At 41.6% G+C, this 17,065-nt stretch overlaps 1 protein-coding gene across 2 annotated transcripts; it reads right to left on the reverse strand.

Annotated features, from left to right (window-relative positions):
- Positions 1 to 624: 624 nt before the first annotated feature.
- LOC110500795 (sulfide:quinone oxidoreductase, mitochondrial) lies at positions 625 to 16,591 on the reverse strand. 2 transcript variants are annotated; one of them, XM_021578338.2, is made up of 10 exons: positions 16,439 to 16,591; positions 13,148 to 13,379; positions 11,133 to 11,303; positions 10,753 to 10,806; positions 8,507 to 8,707; positions 6,717 to 6,926; positions 6,161 to 6,344; positions 1,553 to 1,620; positions 1,246 to 1,424; positions 625 to 977 (listed from the first exon to the last, which is right to left on the reverse strand). In XM_021578338.2, the coding sequence occupies exons 2-10, from the start codon at positions 13,370 to 13,372 to the stop codon at positions 920 to 922; spliced, it is 1,350 nt and encodes a 449-aa protein (XP_021434013.2). In that variant the 5' UTR covers positions 13,373 to 13,379; positions 16,439 to 16,591; the 3' UTR covers positions 625 to 919. The 2 variants fall into 2 exon arrangements, with proteins under 2 accessions (XP_021434013.2, XP_021434007.2); XM_021578332.2 differs by lacking the exon at positions 16,439 to 16,591 and adding an exon at positions 16,202 to 16,355.
- Between the last annotated feature and the right edge of the window lie 474 nt (positions 16,592 to 17,065).

Genomic DNA, 17,065 nt, shown 5'->3' on the forward strand with positions numbered 1-17,065 from the left:
GTTACACAGAGAAGGCTGTTTGTTATATTACAGTATTTGACTACCCCTTGTTGTTGGACATAGGAGCAGCCCTTCAGTATAGGTTATTAGCAGAATAGAACACTGGAAGAAATGCAAGGACAAGCTATGGCATATTTGTTATTTATTGAAATTACACACACCTTTATAATATATAGCACATATTGTTTATGAAATGACAGAAGGCCAATCCTATGTAATAGAAGCCTACTGATGTGATGCTGATGGTCACATTAGCTGTAGAGATCTAATGTTGGCTTTGGAAATGAGTATTTCAATGCATTGAAGTATAAATCTGGTAAACTCTCCCCTAATTATCTTTATGAGTTGTGAGAATCTCTGTAAATCACATTTATAAGATATTCAATGATATACATTCCATTATCAGATTGACATTTTTATAAATATAGGCCTATATGTGAAACAAATCCTGCCTGGTAGCACATTTAAGCAATAAGGCCCGTGGAGGTGTGGTATATGGCCAATATACCACGGCTAAGGGCTGTTCTTATGCATGACGCAACGCGGAGTGCCTGGACACAGCCCTTAGCCGTGGTATATTGGCCATATACCACAAACCCCCGAGGTGCCTTATTGCTATTATAAACTGGTTACGAACATAATTAGAGCACTACAAATACATGTTTTGTCATACCCGTTGTATACGGTCTGATATACCACGGCTTTCAGCCAATCAGCATTCAGAGCTCGAACCACCCAGTTTATAATGAACGATATAGTATGTCATGGAATGCTGCAATATTACTTTTGTCATCGATTCACTTTGAGATTCCAATTGATTGTCAATGACTTGTTTAAATTGTATTATGAAATGATCGTGCTTATTGTAAAGATTACAGTGTAGCAGTCTGGAACAGCACATCTTAACAGGTTATAACTTCTATTTCATCCCAAGGTGCAGGATTTTCCTGATTGGTCCTGGTCCACCCCAGAATCCCCTTTGGGGAAAAAAGATCAGATGTACGTTGAAGACTAATATTCCCCCAACAAAAATATCCATTTAGACTTTATTTCCTGCCACTATAGTCTATATACAGGGTTGTGTTTATTAGGGCATACAACAGAAAACATTTGAAAACGTTTTTTTTTGCAACAGAAAATGAAAATAAGGGTGTCTTATTGGTTAAACGCTCCATGTTTCAGTCAGTTTTTCCATTTTGGTGCCTAATGAACACAACCCAGGAATTCTCTTTGACAGCTACTTACTTGAGGAGACCATGCCAGTACAGATGAGGCATCACGTCAGCTTTCATTTGGTACATGGTCCATCTCTCCTTGCTTTGGTCAATGGGGAACGTCTCCAATGGCTGACCACTGTAGTCAAACTCAGCCAGAATGACTTTACTGTAACTCGTCACCAAAGGGCAGGAAGTGTAGCCGTCGTACTGTAAACACAAGTATTTTAGCACAGTGTTATCTCGTAGTTTATGAAAAAATTAAATACGTATTTGTAATAACATTTTTCAAAAAGGAGGTTAGGTTTAATTGATTTAGTCTTAGTTATGTAACGTACCTTCGTATCCGGCTTTTCATTCTTCAAGACTTTTGAAATAGTCCTGTCCAGAATACTAGACTGAGCAGCTGGAAATAAAATACACCATGTTATCTTTCCCACGCTCAATAGAAAATATACTACATGTAGCCAGGTCCATAATTATTGGCACCCTTGATAAAAAATTGTTAATTTTTTTTTTTTTAAATGGTATAAAAAAAAAAGAAATTCAAATACTGAGCTATATAGTATGCTTAAAACAATTGGGAAATTATATTGTTTTATACCAATACAATTGTTCAGAGAAGTAGTACGAAAAATCTGAGGAAGATAGGGGTCAAAATGATTGGGACCTCTGTTTTCAATACTCCAGGATAACAACACTGAGCCTTTTTCTAAAAATGTTTTATGAGATTGGAAAACACTTTGGGAGGGATCTTAGACCAGTGGTTCCCGCAAAGAGAAAACGACAGTCCAACATTACTTTAAGACATGAAGGTCAGTTAATCCGGAACATTTCAAGAACTTTGAAAGTTTCTTCAAGTGCAGTCGCAAAAAAACATTCAAGCGCTATGATGAAACTGGCTCTCATGAGGACCGCCACAGGAAAGGAAGACCCAGAGTTACCTCTGCTGCAGAGGATAAGTTCATTAGAGTTAACTGGCTCTCATGAGGACCACCACAGGAAAGGAAGACCCAGAGTTACCTCTGCTGCAGAGGATACGTTCATTAGAGTTAACTGGCTCTCATGAGGACCACCACAGGAAAGGAAGACCCAGAGCTACCTCTGCTGCAGAGGATAAGTTCATTAGAGTTAACTGGCTCTCATGAGGACCGCCACAGGAAAGGAAGACCCAGAGTTACCTCTGCTGCAGAGGATAAGTTCATTAGAGTTAACTGGCTCTCATGAGGACCACCACAGGAAAGGAAGACCCAGAGTTACCTCTGCTGCAGAGGATAAGTTCATTAGAGTTAACTGGCTCTCATGAGGACCGCCACAGGAAAGGAAGACCCAGAGTTACCTCTGCTGCAGAGGATAAGTTCATTAGAGTTAACTGGCTCTCATGAGGACCGCCACAGGAAAGGAAGACCCAGAGTTACCTCTGCTGCAGAGGATAAGTTCATTAGAGTTAACTGGCTCTCATGAGGACCACCACAGGAAAGGAAGACCCAGAGTTACCTCTGCTGCAGAGGATAAGTTCATTAGAGTTAACTGCACCTCAGATTGCAGCCCAAATAAATGCTTCAAGTAACAGACACATATCAACATCAACTGTTCAGAAGAGTGTGTGAATCAGGTCTTCATGGTCAAATTGCTGCAAAGAAACCACTACTAAAAGGACACCAATAAGAAGAAGAGACTTGCTTGGGTCAAGAAACACGAGCAATGGACATTAGACCGGTGAACATTTGTCCTTTGGTCTGGAGTCCAAATTGGAGATTTTTGGTTTCAACCGCCGTGTCTTTGTGAGACGCGATGTGGGTGAACGCATTCTTTGCATGTGTATTTCCCACCGTGAAGCATGGAAGGGGAGGTGTTATGGTGTGGGGGTGCTTTGCTGGTGACACTGATTTATTTAGAATTGACTGACTAGAACCAAAAAAATTGATCATATTACTCCAGTGCTAGCCTCCCTACACTGGCTTCATGTCAAAGCAAGGGCTGATTTCAAGGTTTTACTGCTAACCTGCAAAGCATTACATGGGCTTGCTCCTACCCATCTCTCTGATTTGGTCCTGCCGTACATACCTACACGTACGCTACGGTCACAAGACGCAGGCCTCCTAATTGTCCCTAGAATTTCTAAGCAAATAGCTGGAGGCAGGGCTTTCTCCTATAGAGCACCATTTTTATGGAACGGTCTGCCTACCCATGTCAGAGACGCAAACTCGGTCTCAACCTTTAAGTCTTTACTGAAGACTCATCTCTTCAGTGGGTCATATGATTGAGTGTAGTCTGGCCCAGGAGTGGGAAGGTGAACGGAAAGGCTCTGGAGCAACGAACCGCCCTTGCTGTCTCTGCCTGGCCGGTTCCCCTCTTTCCACTGGGATTCTCTGCCTCTAACCCTATTACAGGGGCTTAGTCACTGGCTTACTGGGGCTCTCTCATGCCGTCCCTGGAAGGGGTGCGTCACCTGAGTGGGTTGATTCACTGATGTGGTCATCCTGTCTGGGTTGGCGCCCCCCCTTGGGTTGTGCCATGGCAGAGATCTTTGTGGGCTATACTCAGGTGTCTCAGGATGGTAAGTTGGTGGTTGAAGATATCCCTCTAGTGGTGTGGGGGCTGTGCTTTGGCAAAGTGGGTGGGGTTATATCCTTCCTGTTTGGCCCTGTCCGGGGGTGTCCTCGGATGGGGCCACAGTGTCTCCTGACCCCTCCTGTCTCAGCCTCCAGTATTTATGCTGCAGTAGTTTATGTGTCGGGGGGCTAGGGTCAGTTTGTTATATCTGGAGTACTTCTCCTGTCCTATTCGGTGTCCTGTATGAATCTAAGTGTGCGTTCTCTAATTCTCTCCTCTCTTTCTTTCTCTCTCTCGGAGGACCTGAGCTCTAGGACCATGCCCCAGGACTACCTGACATGATGACTCCTTGCTGTCCCCAGTCCACCTGGCCGTGCTGCTGCTCCAGTTTCAACTGACCTGAGCCCTAGGACCATGCCCCAGGACTACCTGACATGATGACTCCTTGCTGTCCCCAGTCCACCTGACCGTGCTGCTGCTCCAGTTTCAACTGTTCTGCCTTATTATTATTCGACCATGCTGGTCATTTATGAACATTTTAACATCTTGGCCATGTTCTGTTATAATCTCCACCCGGCACAGCCAGAAGAGGACTGGCCACCCCACATAGCCTGGTTCCTCTGTAGGTTTCTTCCTAGGTTCTGGCCTTTCTATGGAGTTTTTCCTAGCCACCGTGCTTCTACACCTGCATTGCTTGCCGTTTGGGGGGTTTTAGGCTGGGTTTCTGTACAGCACTGAGATATCAGCTGATGTACGAAGGGCTATATAAATACATTTGATTTGATTTTGATTTGATTTAAAACGGGGGAGGGATCCGGAGTAAAACAGGGGAAGGTGCTGGAGTAAAACAGGGGAAGGTGCTGGAGTAAAACAGTGGAAGGTGCTGGAGTAAAACAGTGGAAGGTGCTGGAGTAAAACAGGGGAGGGTTCCGGAGTAAAACAGTGGAAGGTGCTGGAGTAAAACAGGGGAGGGTTCCGGAGTAAAACAGTGGAAGGTGCTGGAGTAAAACAGGGGAGGGTTCCGGAGTAAAACAGTGGAAGGTGCTGGAGTAAAACAGGGGAGGGTTCCGGAGTAAAACAGTGTAAGGTGCTGGAGTAAAACAGGGGAGGGTTCCGGAGTAAAACAGTGTAAGGTGCTGGAGTAAAACAGGGGAGGGTTCCGGAGTAAAACAGTGGAAGGTGCTGGAGTAAAACAGGGGAGGGTTCCGGAGTAAAACAGGGGAGGGTTCCGGAGTAAAACAGTGGAAGGTGCTGGAGTAAAACAGGGGAGGGTTCCGGAGTAAAACAGGGGAGGGTTCCGGAGTAAAACAGTGGAAGGTGCTGGAGTAAAACAGGGGAGGGTTCCGGAGTAAAACAGTGGAAGGTGCTGGAGTAAAACAGGGGAGGGTTCCGGAGTAAAACAGTGGAAGGTGCTGGAGTAAAACAGGGGAAGGTTCCGGAGTAAAACAGTGGAAGGTGCTGGAGTAAAACAGGGGAGGGTTCCGGAGTAAAACAGTGGAAGGTGCTGGAGTAAAACAGGGGAGGGTTCCGGAGTAAAACAGTGGAAGGTGCTGGAGTAAAACAGTGGAAGGTGCTGGAGTAAAACAGGGGAGGGTTCCGGAGTAAAACAGGGGAGGGTTCCGGAGTAAAACAGGGGAGGGTTCCGGAGTAAAACAGGGGAGGGTTCCGGAGTAAAACAGTGGAAGGTTCCGGAGTAAAACAGTGGAAGGTGCTGGAGTAAAACAGTGGAAGGTGCTGGAGTAAAACAGGGGAGGGTTCCGGAGTAAAACAGTGGAAGGTTCCGGAGTAAAACAGTGGAAGGTGCTGGAGTAAAACAGTGGAAGGTGCTGGAGTAAAACAGTGGAAGGTTCCGGAGTAAAACAGTGGAAGGTGCTGGAGTAAAACAGTGGAAGGTTCCGGAGTAAAACAGTGGAAGGTTCCGGAGTAAAACAGTGGAAGGTGCTGGAGTAAAACAGTGGAAGGTTCCGGAGTAAAACAGTGGAAGGTTCCGGAGTAAAACAGTGGAAGGTGCTGGAGTAAAACAGTGGAAGGTTCCGGAGTAAAACAATTTTAAACCCTATCTTTTTTTTAGATATATTTTATGTATTACTTGTTAAACAAAATCTCTTTCTCTGAGCAACTTTATTGGTATATAATAATATAATTCCCCAACTGTTTAAAGCATACAATATAGATCAGTATTTGTATTATTTATTTTATACAGTCTTTTTCACTCATCTTTATCAAGGCTGCCAATAATTATGGACCTGACTGTAGGTACAGGTTTTCAACCTGGCAGGTGGGCAGGCAAATACCATTAAAAAAGTTTTGCAAGAGCCGTTTCCCCTGACTTGGTGTTTTGTGGTGTTATTTTTTTGTAGTGGGAAAATAGAAGAACTGAAACCACATACCCACCGCAGCAGCCGTTTTGGCTGTTGGCAGGTTGGTGCAGTCTCCGATCCCAAACACGTTGGGATACTTGTTATGTTGAAGGGTCTCTTTGTTGACGTCCAGCCAGCCACCCTCATCAGCCAATGAGGATCCTTTAATCACCGGGCTGGGTCCCATTGGAGGAGTGACGTGAAGCATCTCATACTGACAGAAAGAAAAGATTGATTCATTGACTGAAAATGAGCAAAAAACAAATGAAATTATACAACCGTGACTGTCTTGTTGTTGCCCAGTGAATGTTCCGATATGAATAATTCTGGATTGTTTGTTTCTTAGCATCAAGCTTCTATGTCATCTTAGATAATCTATTGCAGATGTGTAAAACAAACCCCTCTGAACGACCATTCCGTGTTCTCCATGTGTACATCATAGCTGCCTGGAACTTAGCCTGGTCCCAGATATGTCTGTGTTGTCTTGCCAACTCCTACGGTCTTTGTGACACATGATAATGACCATAGGCATAGGAGTTGGCAACATAACACAAACAGTTCTGGGGCCAGGCTACCTGGAACTTACCTCAAACACTTCAGTTTCTCCAGGATTGTCAAGGTTTTCAAACACGGCCTCCTGCTTGTTGGCCCGGACCTCTACGAGGTTGTGTCTGAGATTCACCTGGATGTCGCGATTCTTCACTATCTCCCACAATGCATCTGCATATTTCTTGATCCCAAACAGCACTGGCAGTGACGTGTTGTACATGACGTTGGCAGTTGCTCTTTTCCCTGTCTTCGAGAAGGATCAGACCAGAATAACTTTTTATGCTGGGTTGTGTTCAGTAGGTATGAAATGGGTTGTGTTCAGTAGGTATGAAATGGGTTGTGTTCAGTAGGTATGAAATGGGTTGTGTTCAGTAGGTATGAAATGGTTTGTGTTCAGTAGGTATGAAATGGGTTTGTGTTCAGTAGGTATGAAATGGGTTTGTGTTCAGTAGGTATGAAATGGGTTTGTGTTCAGTAGGTATGAAATGGGTTGTGTTCAGTAGGTATGAAATGGGTTGTGTTCAGTAGGTATGAAATGGGTTTGTGTTCAGTAGGTATGAAATGGGTTGTGTTCAGTAGGTATGAAATGGGTTTGTGTTCAGTAGGTATGAAATGGGTTTGTGTTCAGTAGGTATGAAATGGGTTGTGTTCAGTAGGTATGAAATGGGTTGTGTTCAGTAGGTATGAAATGGGTTGTGTTCAGTAGGTATGAAATGGGTTGTGTTCAGTAGGTATGAAATGGGTTGTGTTCAGTAGGTATGAAATGGGTTGTGTTCAGTAGGTATGAAATGGGTTGTGTTCAGTAGGTATGAAATGGGTTTGTGTTCAGTAGGTATGAAATGGGTTTGTGTTCAGTAGGTATGAAATGGGTTTGTGTTCAGTAGGTATGAAATGGGTTTGTGTTCAGTAGGTATGAAATGGGTTTGTGTTCAGTAGGTATGAAATGGGTTTGTGTTCAGTAGGTATGAAATGGGTTGTGTTCAGTAGGTATGAAATGGGTTGTGTTCAGTAGGTATGAAATGGGTTGTGTTCAGTAGGTATGAAATGGGTTTGTGTTCAGTAGGTATGAAATGGGTTGTGTTCAGTAGGTATGAAATGGGTTGTGTTCAGTAGGTATGAAATGGGTTGTGTTCAGTAGGTATGAAATGGGTTTGTGTTCAGTAGGTATGAAATGGGTTGTGTTCAGTAGGTATGAAATGGGTTGTGTTCAGTAGGTATGAAATGGGTTGTGTTCAGTAGGTATGAAATGGGTTTGTGTTCAGTAGGTATGAAATGGGTTGTGTTCAGTAGGTATGAAATGGGTTGTGTTCAGTAGGTATGAAATGGGTTGTGTTCAGTAGGTATGAAATGGGTTGTGTTCAGTAGGTATGAAATGGGTTGTGTTCAGTAGGTATGAAATGGGTTGTGTTCAGTAGGTATGAAATGGGTTGTGTTCAGTAGGTATGAAATGGGTTGTGTTCAGTAGGTATGAAATGGGTTGTGTTCAGTAGGTATGAAATGGGTTGTGTTCAGTAGGTATGAAATGGGTTGTGTTCAGTAGGTATGAAATGGGTTGTGTTCAGTAGGTATGAAATGGGTTGTGTTCAGTAGGTATGAAATGGGTTGTGTTCAGTAGGTATGAAATGGAAGAAAAATAATTTTAAAAACACGGAGTGAAACAGGAAGATATTATCTGAACACGTCTAATAAGAAACACTTCTGTTGCAAAATGTTTCGGTAAAATGTCCGCTAACACGACCCAGATCATGAGACAAAATGCAGGGTCATCATAATAGTTGTTTATGAAGCTTTATCTGATGTATTTTTGTATCAGTCGTATTACAGTACCTTTCTGAGATAAGCATCGGTCAGGTACATGATCTTCTGTGGTGCTCCTGCACACTTCACCGGAGTGTTGGGGAAAGAGAATATAGCATTTCCCTCCTTGAAGTTCTGCAGGGCACTCCAAGTCTTCTCCACGGTTTGCACGGAGTAGTTTGAACCAATCTTAAATTCCTCCCAATCATCGATCTCAGGCAGGCCTTTGATCTAGAAAGTCATTGTAAAAAAAGACCAAAAGATTATATCATTGGCAGAGACTGACGCATACAATTGTAACGACCTCGATATATCATAAATAAAATAATGTCCACAACAGAGGAACGAATTCCCTAATTGAACAGTTTATTAAACAGAAATCACACAGGCTACTGTTTGGCCATAGCCTACACCAAATAACTAACTGATAACAACAGAACATCAGAACACAGGTAACAGAACACAGGCTACTGTTTGGCCATAGCCTACACCAAATAACTAACTGATAACAACAGAACATCAGAACACAGGTAACAGAACACAGGCTACTGTTTGGCCATAGCCTACACCAAATAACTAACTGATAACAACAGAACATCAGAACACAGGTAACAGAACACAGGCTACTGTTTGGCCATAGCCTACACCAAATAACTAACTGATAACAACAGAACATCAGAACACAGGTAACAGAACACAGGCTACTGTTTGGCCATAGCCTACACCAAATAACTAACTGATAACAATAGAACATCAGAACACAGGTAACAGAACACAGGCTACTGTTTGGCCATAGCCTACACCAAATAACTAACTGATAACAACAGAACATCAGAACACAGGTAACAGAACACAGGCTACTGTTTGGCCATAGCCTACACCAAATAACTAACTGATAACAACAGAACATCAGAACACAGGTAACAGAACACAGGCTACTGTTTGGCCATAGCCTACACCAAATAACTAACTGATAACAATAGAACATCAGAACACAGGTAACAGAACACAGGCTACTGTTTGGCCATAGCCTACACCAAATAACTAACTGATAACAACAGAACATCAGAACACAGGTAACAGAACACAGGCTACTGTTTGGCCATAGCCTACACCAAATAACTAACTGATAACAACAGAACATCAGAACACAGGTAACAGAACACAGGCTACTGTTTGGCCATAGCCTACACCAAATAACTAACTGATAACAACAGAACATCAGAACACAGGTAACAGAACACAGGCTACTGTTTGGCCATAGCCTACACCAAATAACTAACTGATAACAACAGAACATCAGAACACAGGTAACAGAACACAGGCTACTGTTTGGCCATAGCCTACACCAAATAACTAACTGATAACAACAGAACATCAGAACACAGGTAACAGAACACAGGCTACTGTTTGGCCATAGCCTACACCAAATAACTAACTGATAACAACAGAACATCAGAACACAGGTAACAGAACACAGGCTACTGTTTGGCCATAGCCTACACCAAATAACTAACTGATAACAATAGAACATCAGAACACAGGTAACAGAACACAGGCTACTGTTTGGCCATAGCCTACACCAAATAACTAACTGATAACAATAGAACATCAGAACACAGGTAACAGAACACAGGCTACTGTTTGGCCATAGCCTACACCAAATAACTAACTGATAACAACAGAACATCAGAACACAGGTAACAGAACACAGGCTACTGTTTGGCCATAGCCTACACCAAATAACTAACTGATAACAACAGAACATCAGAACACAGACAACAGAACACAGGTAACAGAACATCAGAACACAGGCAACAGAACACAGGCAACAGAACACAGGCAACAGAACAACAGAACACAGGCAACAGAACACAGGCAACAGAACACAGGCAACAGAACACAGGCAACAGAACACAGGCAACAGAACACAGAACAACAGAACACAGGCAACAGAACAACAGAACACAGGCAACAGACCAACAGAACACCGGCAACAGAACAACAGAACACAGGCAACAGAACAACAGAACACAGAACACCGGCAACAGAACAACAGAACACCGGCAACAGAACAACAGAACACCGGCAACAGAACAACAGAACACAGAACACCGGCAACAGAACAACAGAACACCGGCAACAGAACAACAGAACACCGGCAACAGAACACAGGCACATGTAACTGTCCAAACGTGTCTCTACACTATTATACAGTAAGTCTTGTGTTGAAACAATATTGAGAAAGTGAAACTAACAATCTATGTTATTATCACCTTCTCGTAGTGTAGTTGTAGACCTAGAGCCACTATCAGATACTGGTAGGAGATCTGTTACAGGGAAGACAACACGTTTCAGTCAGTAGTAGGGTGGAAAATGATTGTACGCCTACCTCCTTGGATAGGACAAGTAAAGCTGAAATTGACTTCATTGACATTTGGTTAGTTGCATATCAAGACCCATTTCATATTAAGAGAATCTCTATAGCATTTGAGGTTGCCAGGAAAGGTGGGAAAAAATAGATTATGACAACACTCGACTGACCTTTTGCCTTGCTCACGTCGATACCAAGCCCAATAATGACGTTTGATCAAGTCAATCAACATGTCTTAAATCAAATTAACGATAGGGAAAGTAAAAAAACAGCCCTTCCTACCTCCATGCCATTGTCTGTGCGTACAGTGTGTGTGTCTGGGTCGATCTCCCGTACATTCGATTTCACCCACTTGACTCCAGGAGGTATGACACTGGCTGTAGGGCGACCAGAGGCGGCCACACTTTTAACTCCAGCTCCAACCAACGTCCAGATGGGTTGATAGTAGTGCATCTATAAAACACAGGGAAGAACGCTGCTCAATAAATGTTGTCCCATGCACTAGACTACAAGTTCATCCTCAATAGCCTGTGGATGTCCCAAATGGCACCCTCTTTCCCTAAATAATGCACTATGGGCTCTGGTCAAGTAGTGGACTACAGAGCCTTCAGAAAGTATTCACACCATGGCCTTTTCCCACATTTTTGTTGTGTTTTACAGCCTTAATTTAAATTGGATTTTTTTTTTAATAATAATAATAATTGTCACTAACCTTCATTTAATATCCCATAATGTCAAAGTGTAATTGTGTTTAGAGTATATATATATTTTTTAAACAAATTCATTAAAAAAAATGAAAAGCTGAAATGTCTTGAGTTCAATAAGTATTCAACCCCTTTGTTAGATTAAGCCTAAATAAGTTCAGGAGTAAAACGTTGCTTAACAAGTTATATGGAATAATGTTCAATATGATTTTTGAATGACTACCTCATCTCTGTAACCCACACACAAACACAATTATCAGTAAGGTCCCTCCGTCGAGCAGTGAATTTGAAACACAAAGACCAGGGAGGTTTTCCCATGCCTCGAAAAGAAGGGACCCCATTGTTAAATGGTCAAAATAAAATAAATAGCAGACATTGAATATCCCTTTGAAAATGGTGAATTTATCTATTACACTTTGTATGGTGCATCAATACACCCCAGTCACTACAAACATACAGGTGTCCTTCCTAACTCAGTTGCCGGAGAGGAAGGAAACCGCTCAGGGATTTCACCATAAGGCCAATGGAGACTTTAAAACAGTTACAGCGTTTAATGGCTGTGACAGAAGAAAACTGAGGATGGATAAACAACATTATAGTTACTACACAATACTAATCTAAATAACAGAGTGAAAAGAAGGAAGCCTATACAGAATATAAATATTCCAAAACATGCATTCTGTTTGCAACAAGGTACTAAAGTAAAACTGCAAAACATGTGACAAAGCAATTTACTTTTGTCCTGAAAACAAATTGTTATGTTTGGGGCAAATCCAATACGTTACTGAGAATCATTCTCCATATTTCCAAGCGTAGTGGTGGCTGCATCATGTTATGGGTATGCCTGTAATCATTAAGGACTGGGGAGTTTTTCAGGATAAAAAAAGAAACCGAATGGAGCTAAGCACAGGAAAAATCCTAGAGGAAAACCTGGTTCAGTCTGCTTTCCACCAGACACTGGGAGAAGAATTCACCTTTCAGCAGGACAATAACCTAATTTCACAAGGCCAAATCTACTCTGTAGTTGCTTGCCAAGAAGACAGTGAATGTTCCTGAGTGGCCATATTACAGCTTTGACTTAAATCTACTTAAAAATCATTGGCAAGATCTGAAAATGGTTGTCTAGCAGTGAGAACCAATTTGACAGATCTTGAAGAATATTAAAAACAATAACGGACAAATGTTGCACAATCCAGGTGTGGAAAGCTCTTAGAGACTTACCCAGAAAGACTTGCAGCTGTAATCTAAAAAAGTATTGACTCAAGGATGTGAATACTTTTGTAAATGAATACTGTATTTCATTCTCAATAAATTGTGTGTAGATGGGTAAGAATTATATATTTTGAATCTATTTTGAATAAAGGCTATATAAAAAAAATGTGGAATAAGTCAAGGGGTATGAATACTTTCTTAAGGCACATTGGATTGACTGTAGATTGTAGGCCTCTCTGATTGAGGGGTTGGGTTATATTCGGAAGACACATTTCAATTTAAGTCATTCAGTTGTACAACTGACTAGGTATCCCCCTTTCCCTAGCACCGATGCTATAGAGAATATGGCGCCCTTTAGCAGTCAACAACTGTCTTTAATACCTCACTGGTTTCCACTATGGCCACATTTTCCGCCCCTAGCTTCCTCTTCATCCGAGCACTCATTGCGATGCCCCCAGTTCCTCCTCCCAGCACTAGGACCTTGTAATGCTCTTTGGAGGAGGCACTGCTGCTGCTGGTGTGGAGACGACAGACGCCAATACCAGCCGTCCTATGGCACTGCCTCCACAGGGCTGGCTGCCGGTGCATGACTGTCACTGTTGCCATGTTTTCTCTAGAATGTATTCAAAAGTCAGAATTCAGTTGCAATGATTACATAGGCTTAAAGTGACAGATTATTGACAGGCAGTGTAGTCAAAGGAATGAACAGCAGAGGGCGCACGTCTGCAAACATAAAAACAAGCACCTTTAAAAAAAAAATGTTTTTTGAAGTATTTACTTTAGTTTATTTAGTAAATATTTTCTTAACTCTATTTTCTTAAAAGTGCATTGTTGGTTAAGGGCTCGTATAGGTAAGCATTTCACCTTAAGGTCGTATTCGGTGCAAGTGACAAATGCTATTTTATAGTAGGCTTCCCTAGTAAGTTAAATCATGTTAAAAATACTTTTCTGGACATTTAAAAAAAAAAAAAAAAATCAGGTACATTTTCCAGATGTTGAATATACGTATTTTCCAGGCGTTAAAAATAGCTAAATTTTCGGTTCTGAATGAAAGTTAAAAAGTGCTCATTAGAGACATTGGGCCAAATTTCAACTGCCACATACATTCTTAATAAAGTAAACATTATAACACAATAATTATTTGTTTATCCATTTAATATAGGAAAGAGGAGCCAAATGAAGATTTCAACATATAATTTAAACTAGGTGAGTATCTGGAGCATCAGCATTTGTGGGTTCGATTACAGGCTCAAAATGGACAGAAACAAATAACTTTCTTCTGAAACTTGTCAGTCTTCTTGTTCTGAGAAATGAAGGCTATTCAATGAGAGAAATTGCCAAGAAACTGAAGATCTCGTACAACGCTGTGTACTACTCCATTCACAGAACAACGCAAACTGGCTCTAACCAGAATAGAAAGAGGAGTGGGAGGCCCAGGTGCACAACTGAGCAAGAGGACAAGTACATTAGTGTCACGTTTGAGAAACAGACGCCTCACAAGTCCTCAACTGGCAGCTTCATTAAATAGTTCCCCCAAAACACCTGTCTCAACGTCAACAGCGAAGAGGCGAATCCGGGATGCTGGCCTTCTAGGCAGAGTTCCTCTGTCCAGTGTGTGTTATTTTGCCCATGTTAATCTTTTCTTTTTATTGGACAGTCTGAGATATGGCTCTCTTTTAGCAACTCTGCCTAGAAGGCCAGCATCCCGGAGTCACCTCTTCACTGTTGACTTTGAGACTGGTGTTTTGGGGGAACTTGCGCGGGCTAACATTTTCCCAGTCTAATTGTAACCAAATATCCAAACGGAAATTCCATGAAAACAAAAATCCGACATTGATTGATAATCAAGACGAGTCCCCACGCTTGTCTCAAAGCAGCGCGATAACTACTGTCCCATTCATGGGGCTGTAAAAGCAACAATTTAATAAATTCCTTCAGTGGCACTAGCCTACTTTATTCCAATATTTTCGTAATTCAGTGATATTCATTCCCACAATAATTATTAGTTGATTCATCCACTTGTGGTTGAGAAAACGTGCATACATAGTGGTGGGATTTGCGAAGTAATGAGGACACGTCTTGCAAAGTGTATTACTGCCATGAAGACCGTAACAGCCTAGTAACGGGCACTGCCTAACAACCACCCGTATGAACCATCAAATCTCATGAACGCATATTGCTTACGCCAGATTTAGCTAAAACTAGTCTTATTTTTTTTATTTGTGCAACAGGTGTACATTCTGATCCCAAAGTCGGACGTATATACGCCGATTTAGCATTTAAAACCAACTTGTTTATGCCCAACTGGTGCAACAGGCTGGCCGGAGTACTGTACTGAAATCAGGCTACTGATGGGACTTTGATAAATGCAGAAACTCAATCCAAATAAACGTTCTGCCACAGTGATCGTGTTATTTTTGCAAAGACTATTTGATTCCGAGTTCGGACATATAAAGTTTGTACGTGAAAACGAATTATAAGATGCATACTTTCAATTTTTCCCGAACTCACTTCAATCGCGTATTAAAGAGGGAGGTTGAGCTGATTAAGCGAGCAGACGTTTTAATCCGCGCATTCTTACTTTGAATATGACCTTACACCGATCAATATCAGAAGAATAGGGTGCATGTTTACATGACTAAAGCCATACTCCGCCTTCTGTCATAATCACTTTAATATCAAATTAGTAGTGTGCGTGTAAACGTACTCTATGATTGGTTCAGATTTGGTCCGGACCCCAATCAGATGCCTATGTTTTGGCCTGGGCCAAATCATGGCTGGTCTGACCAAATCTGAACCAAGCGTAGACAATCCGGACCAACAATCGGTATCAGTGGAAGTTGGAAATCATTGCTAGTCCAAAAGCCGTCGGTCCATGCTTATAGTGGATTGAGGCTAAAGTATATTGACCCGACATCAAATTGTGTTGTCGCATAGTGCGTAGCTGTCTCACGACCAATTGTACTTATTCAACATACTTCATTGCCGATGCACATAGTAGGCTACATCTATGTGTTTTGTTGAAAAATAATTGTGTAGAGAAAGGTTATTTGAAGTCAACAACAGCTTATTCTCAGATATTCTCATAAATGATTAGCAATCAAGTTATCCAGGCTGTATCACAACCGGCCGTAATTGGAAGTGCCAAAGGGCGGCGCCTTCATTGTAAATACGAATTTGTTCTGACTTGCCTAGTTAAATAAATAAAAAGAAGTTATAACTCATGCAGAGAAACCCTATTCATGTTGCCGCATTCAAGAAAATCGGAACTCGGAAACTCCGACATTTTCTACTTGGAAACTCGTAGAAAGATAAACTCAGTTCCCCACTTGGAAAGTATCAGAATCAACCAAAAGGAAGCTCACCGCAAAAAAAAAAACGTATTCATTTTTTTGTCTTGAAAACACCAAAAATTCTGTCATGGTAGAAACCTACCTTATTTAATGAAGGAAAATGCGAAAACGGGATATGATCCTTGCAAGCTGGCGATCTACCCGCAGACTTCTATTAAAACTGGTCTATCTTTTTGAACACACGCCTCGAGAGTGTCACGGATTGCATAATACCCAGAATGACCTGGGTCGCGTTCAGTATGGCACATCGTTTTAAAACGTACTGGACACGAATTATTCCACCTTTACCCTGTTGACTTTCCAAACCACCTTAACTTACCGGTTTCAAAAAAGTTCCAGGTAAAGTCACACGGAAAAGAAAAAGAGAGAACTTTCTATAGTTTTCAAACGCACCACTTGTCGCTGCAGAGCCAATTAGGGCAGTCAAGGCTACAGTAACCTCGCCCCCAGGCTATTGCGCACAACGGAAATTGGAAGAAGTGTCTGGGGACTAGATTAAGGCGACGGTAAATACAAATTGGCCTCATTTCACAAAACCCAGACTCAAACAGTAGCTGAGTCATTCTATTAAACCTGTATTTTTTTTAGTTCCTCAGACCTTTTTTAAGTTTATTGGATCACCGACATCTAATTTAAAAAGCTTAATTTATATACATTGAAATGTCCCCTGTAATGAAGTGTAAGAAACATGACATTTTTTTAACAAGCATTTTCCCTACACTACAAGCATTTCACTACACTGGCAATAACATCTGCTGACCATGTGTATGTGACCAATACAATTTGATTTGAATTGATTTGAAATATCAGAAAATATGTTGTTTTTAACTGAAACAATTCATTTTTTCATGTCATCTGTGGCCTTCACTGAATCTCTACTTAGGATATGACGAATACAATTTGCACATAGATTTTGCCATCGATGTAAACATCTATTTGTGCACTT

The sequence above is a fragment of the Oncorhynchus mykiss genome, chromosome 2 (genome assembly GCF_013265735.2).
Source record: "Oncorhynchus mykiss isolate Arlee chromosome 2, USDA_OmykA_1.1, whole genome shotgun sequence".
Lineage (NCBI taxonomy): Eukaryota > Metazoa > Chordata > Actinopteri > Salmoniformes > Salmonidae > Oncorhynchus > Oncorhynchus mykiss.

Bases quoted from the DNA above. Each gene is read 5' to 3' on its own strand.
- LOC110500795 (XM_021578338.2), bottom strand. From the start codon at position 13,372: ATGGCAACAGTGACAGTCATGCACCGGCAGCCAGCCCTGTGGAGGCAG. The intron at 11,304-13,147 runs GTATTAAAGACA...TGTGTTTTATAG, and splicing joins CCATAGTGGAAACCAGTGAG to ATGCACTACTATCAACCCAT. The intron at 1,621-6,160 runs GTATGTGGTTTC...TTTTATTTCCAG, and splicing joins CAAAACGGCTGCTGCGGTGG to CTGCTCAGTCTAGTATTCTG.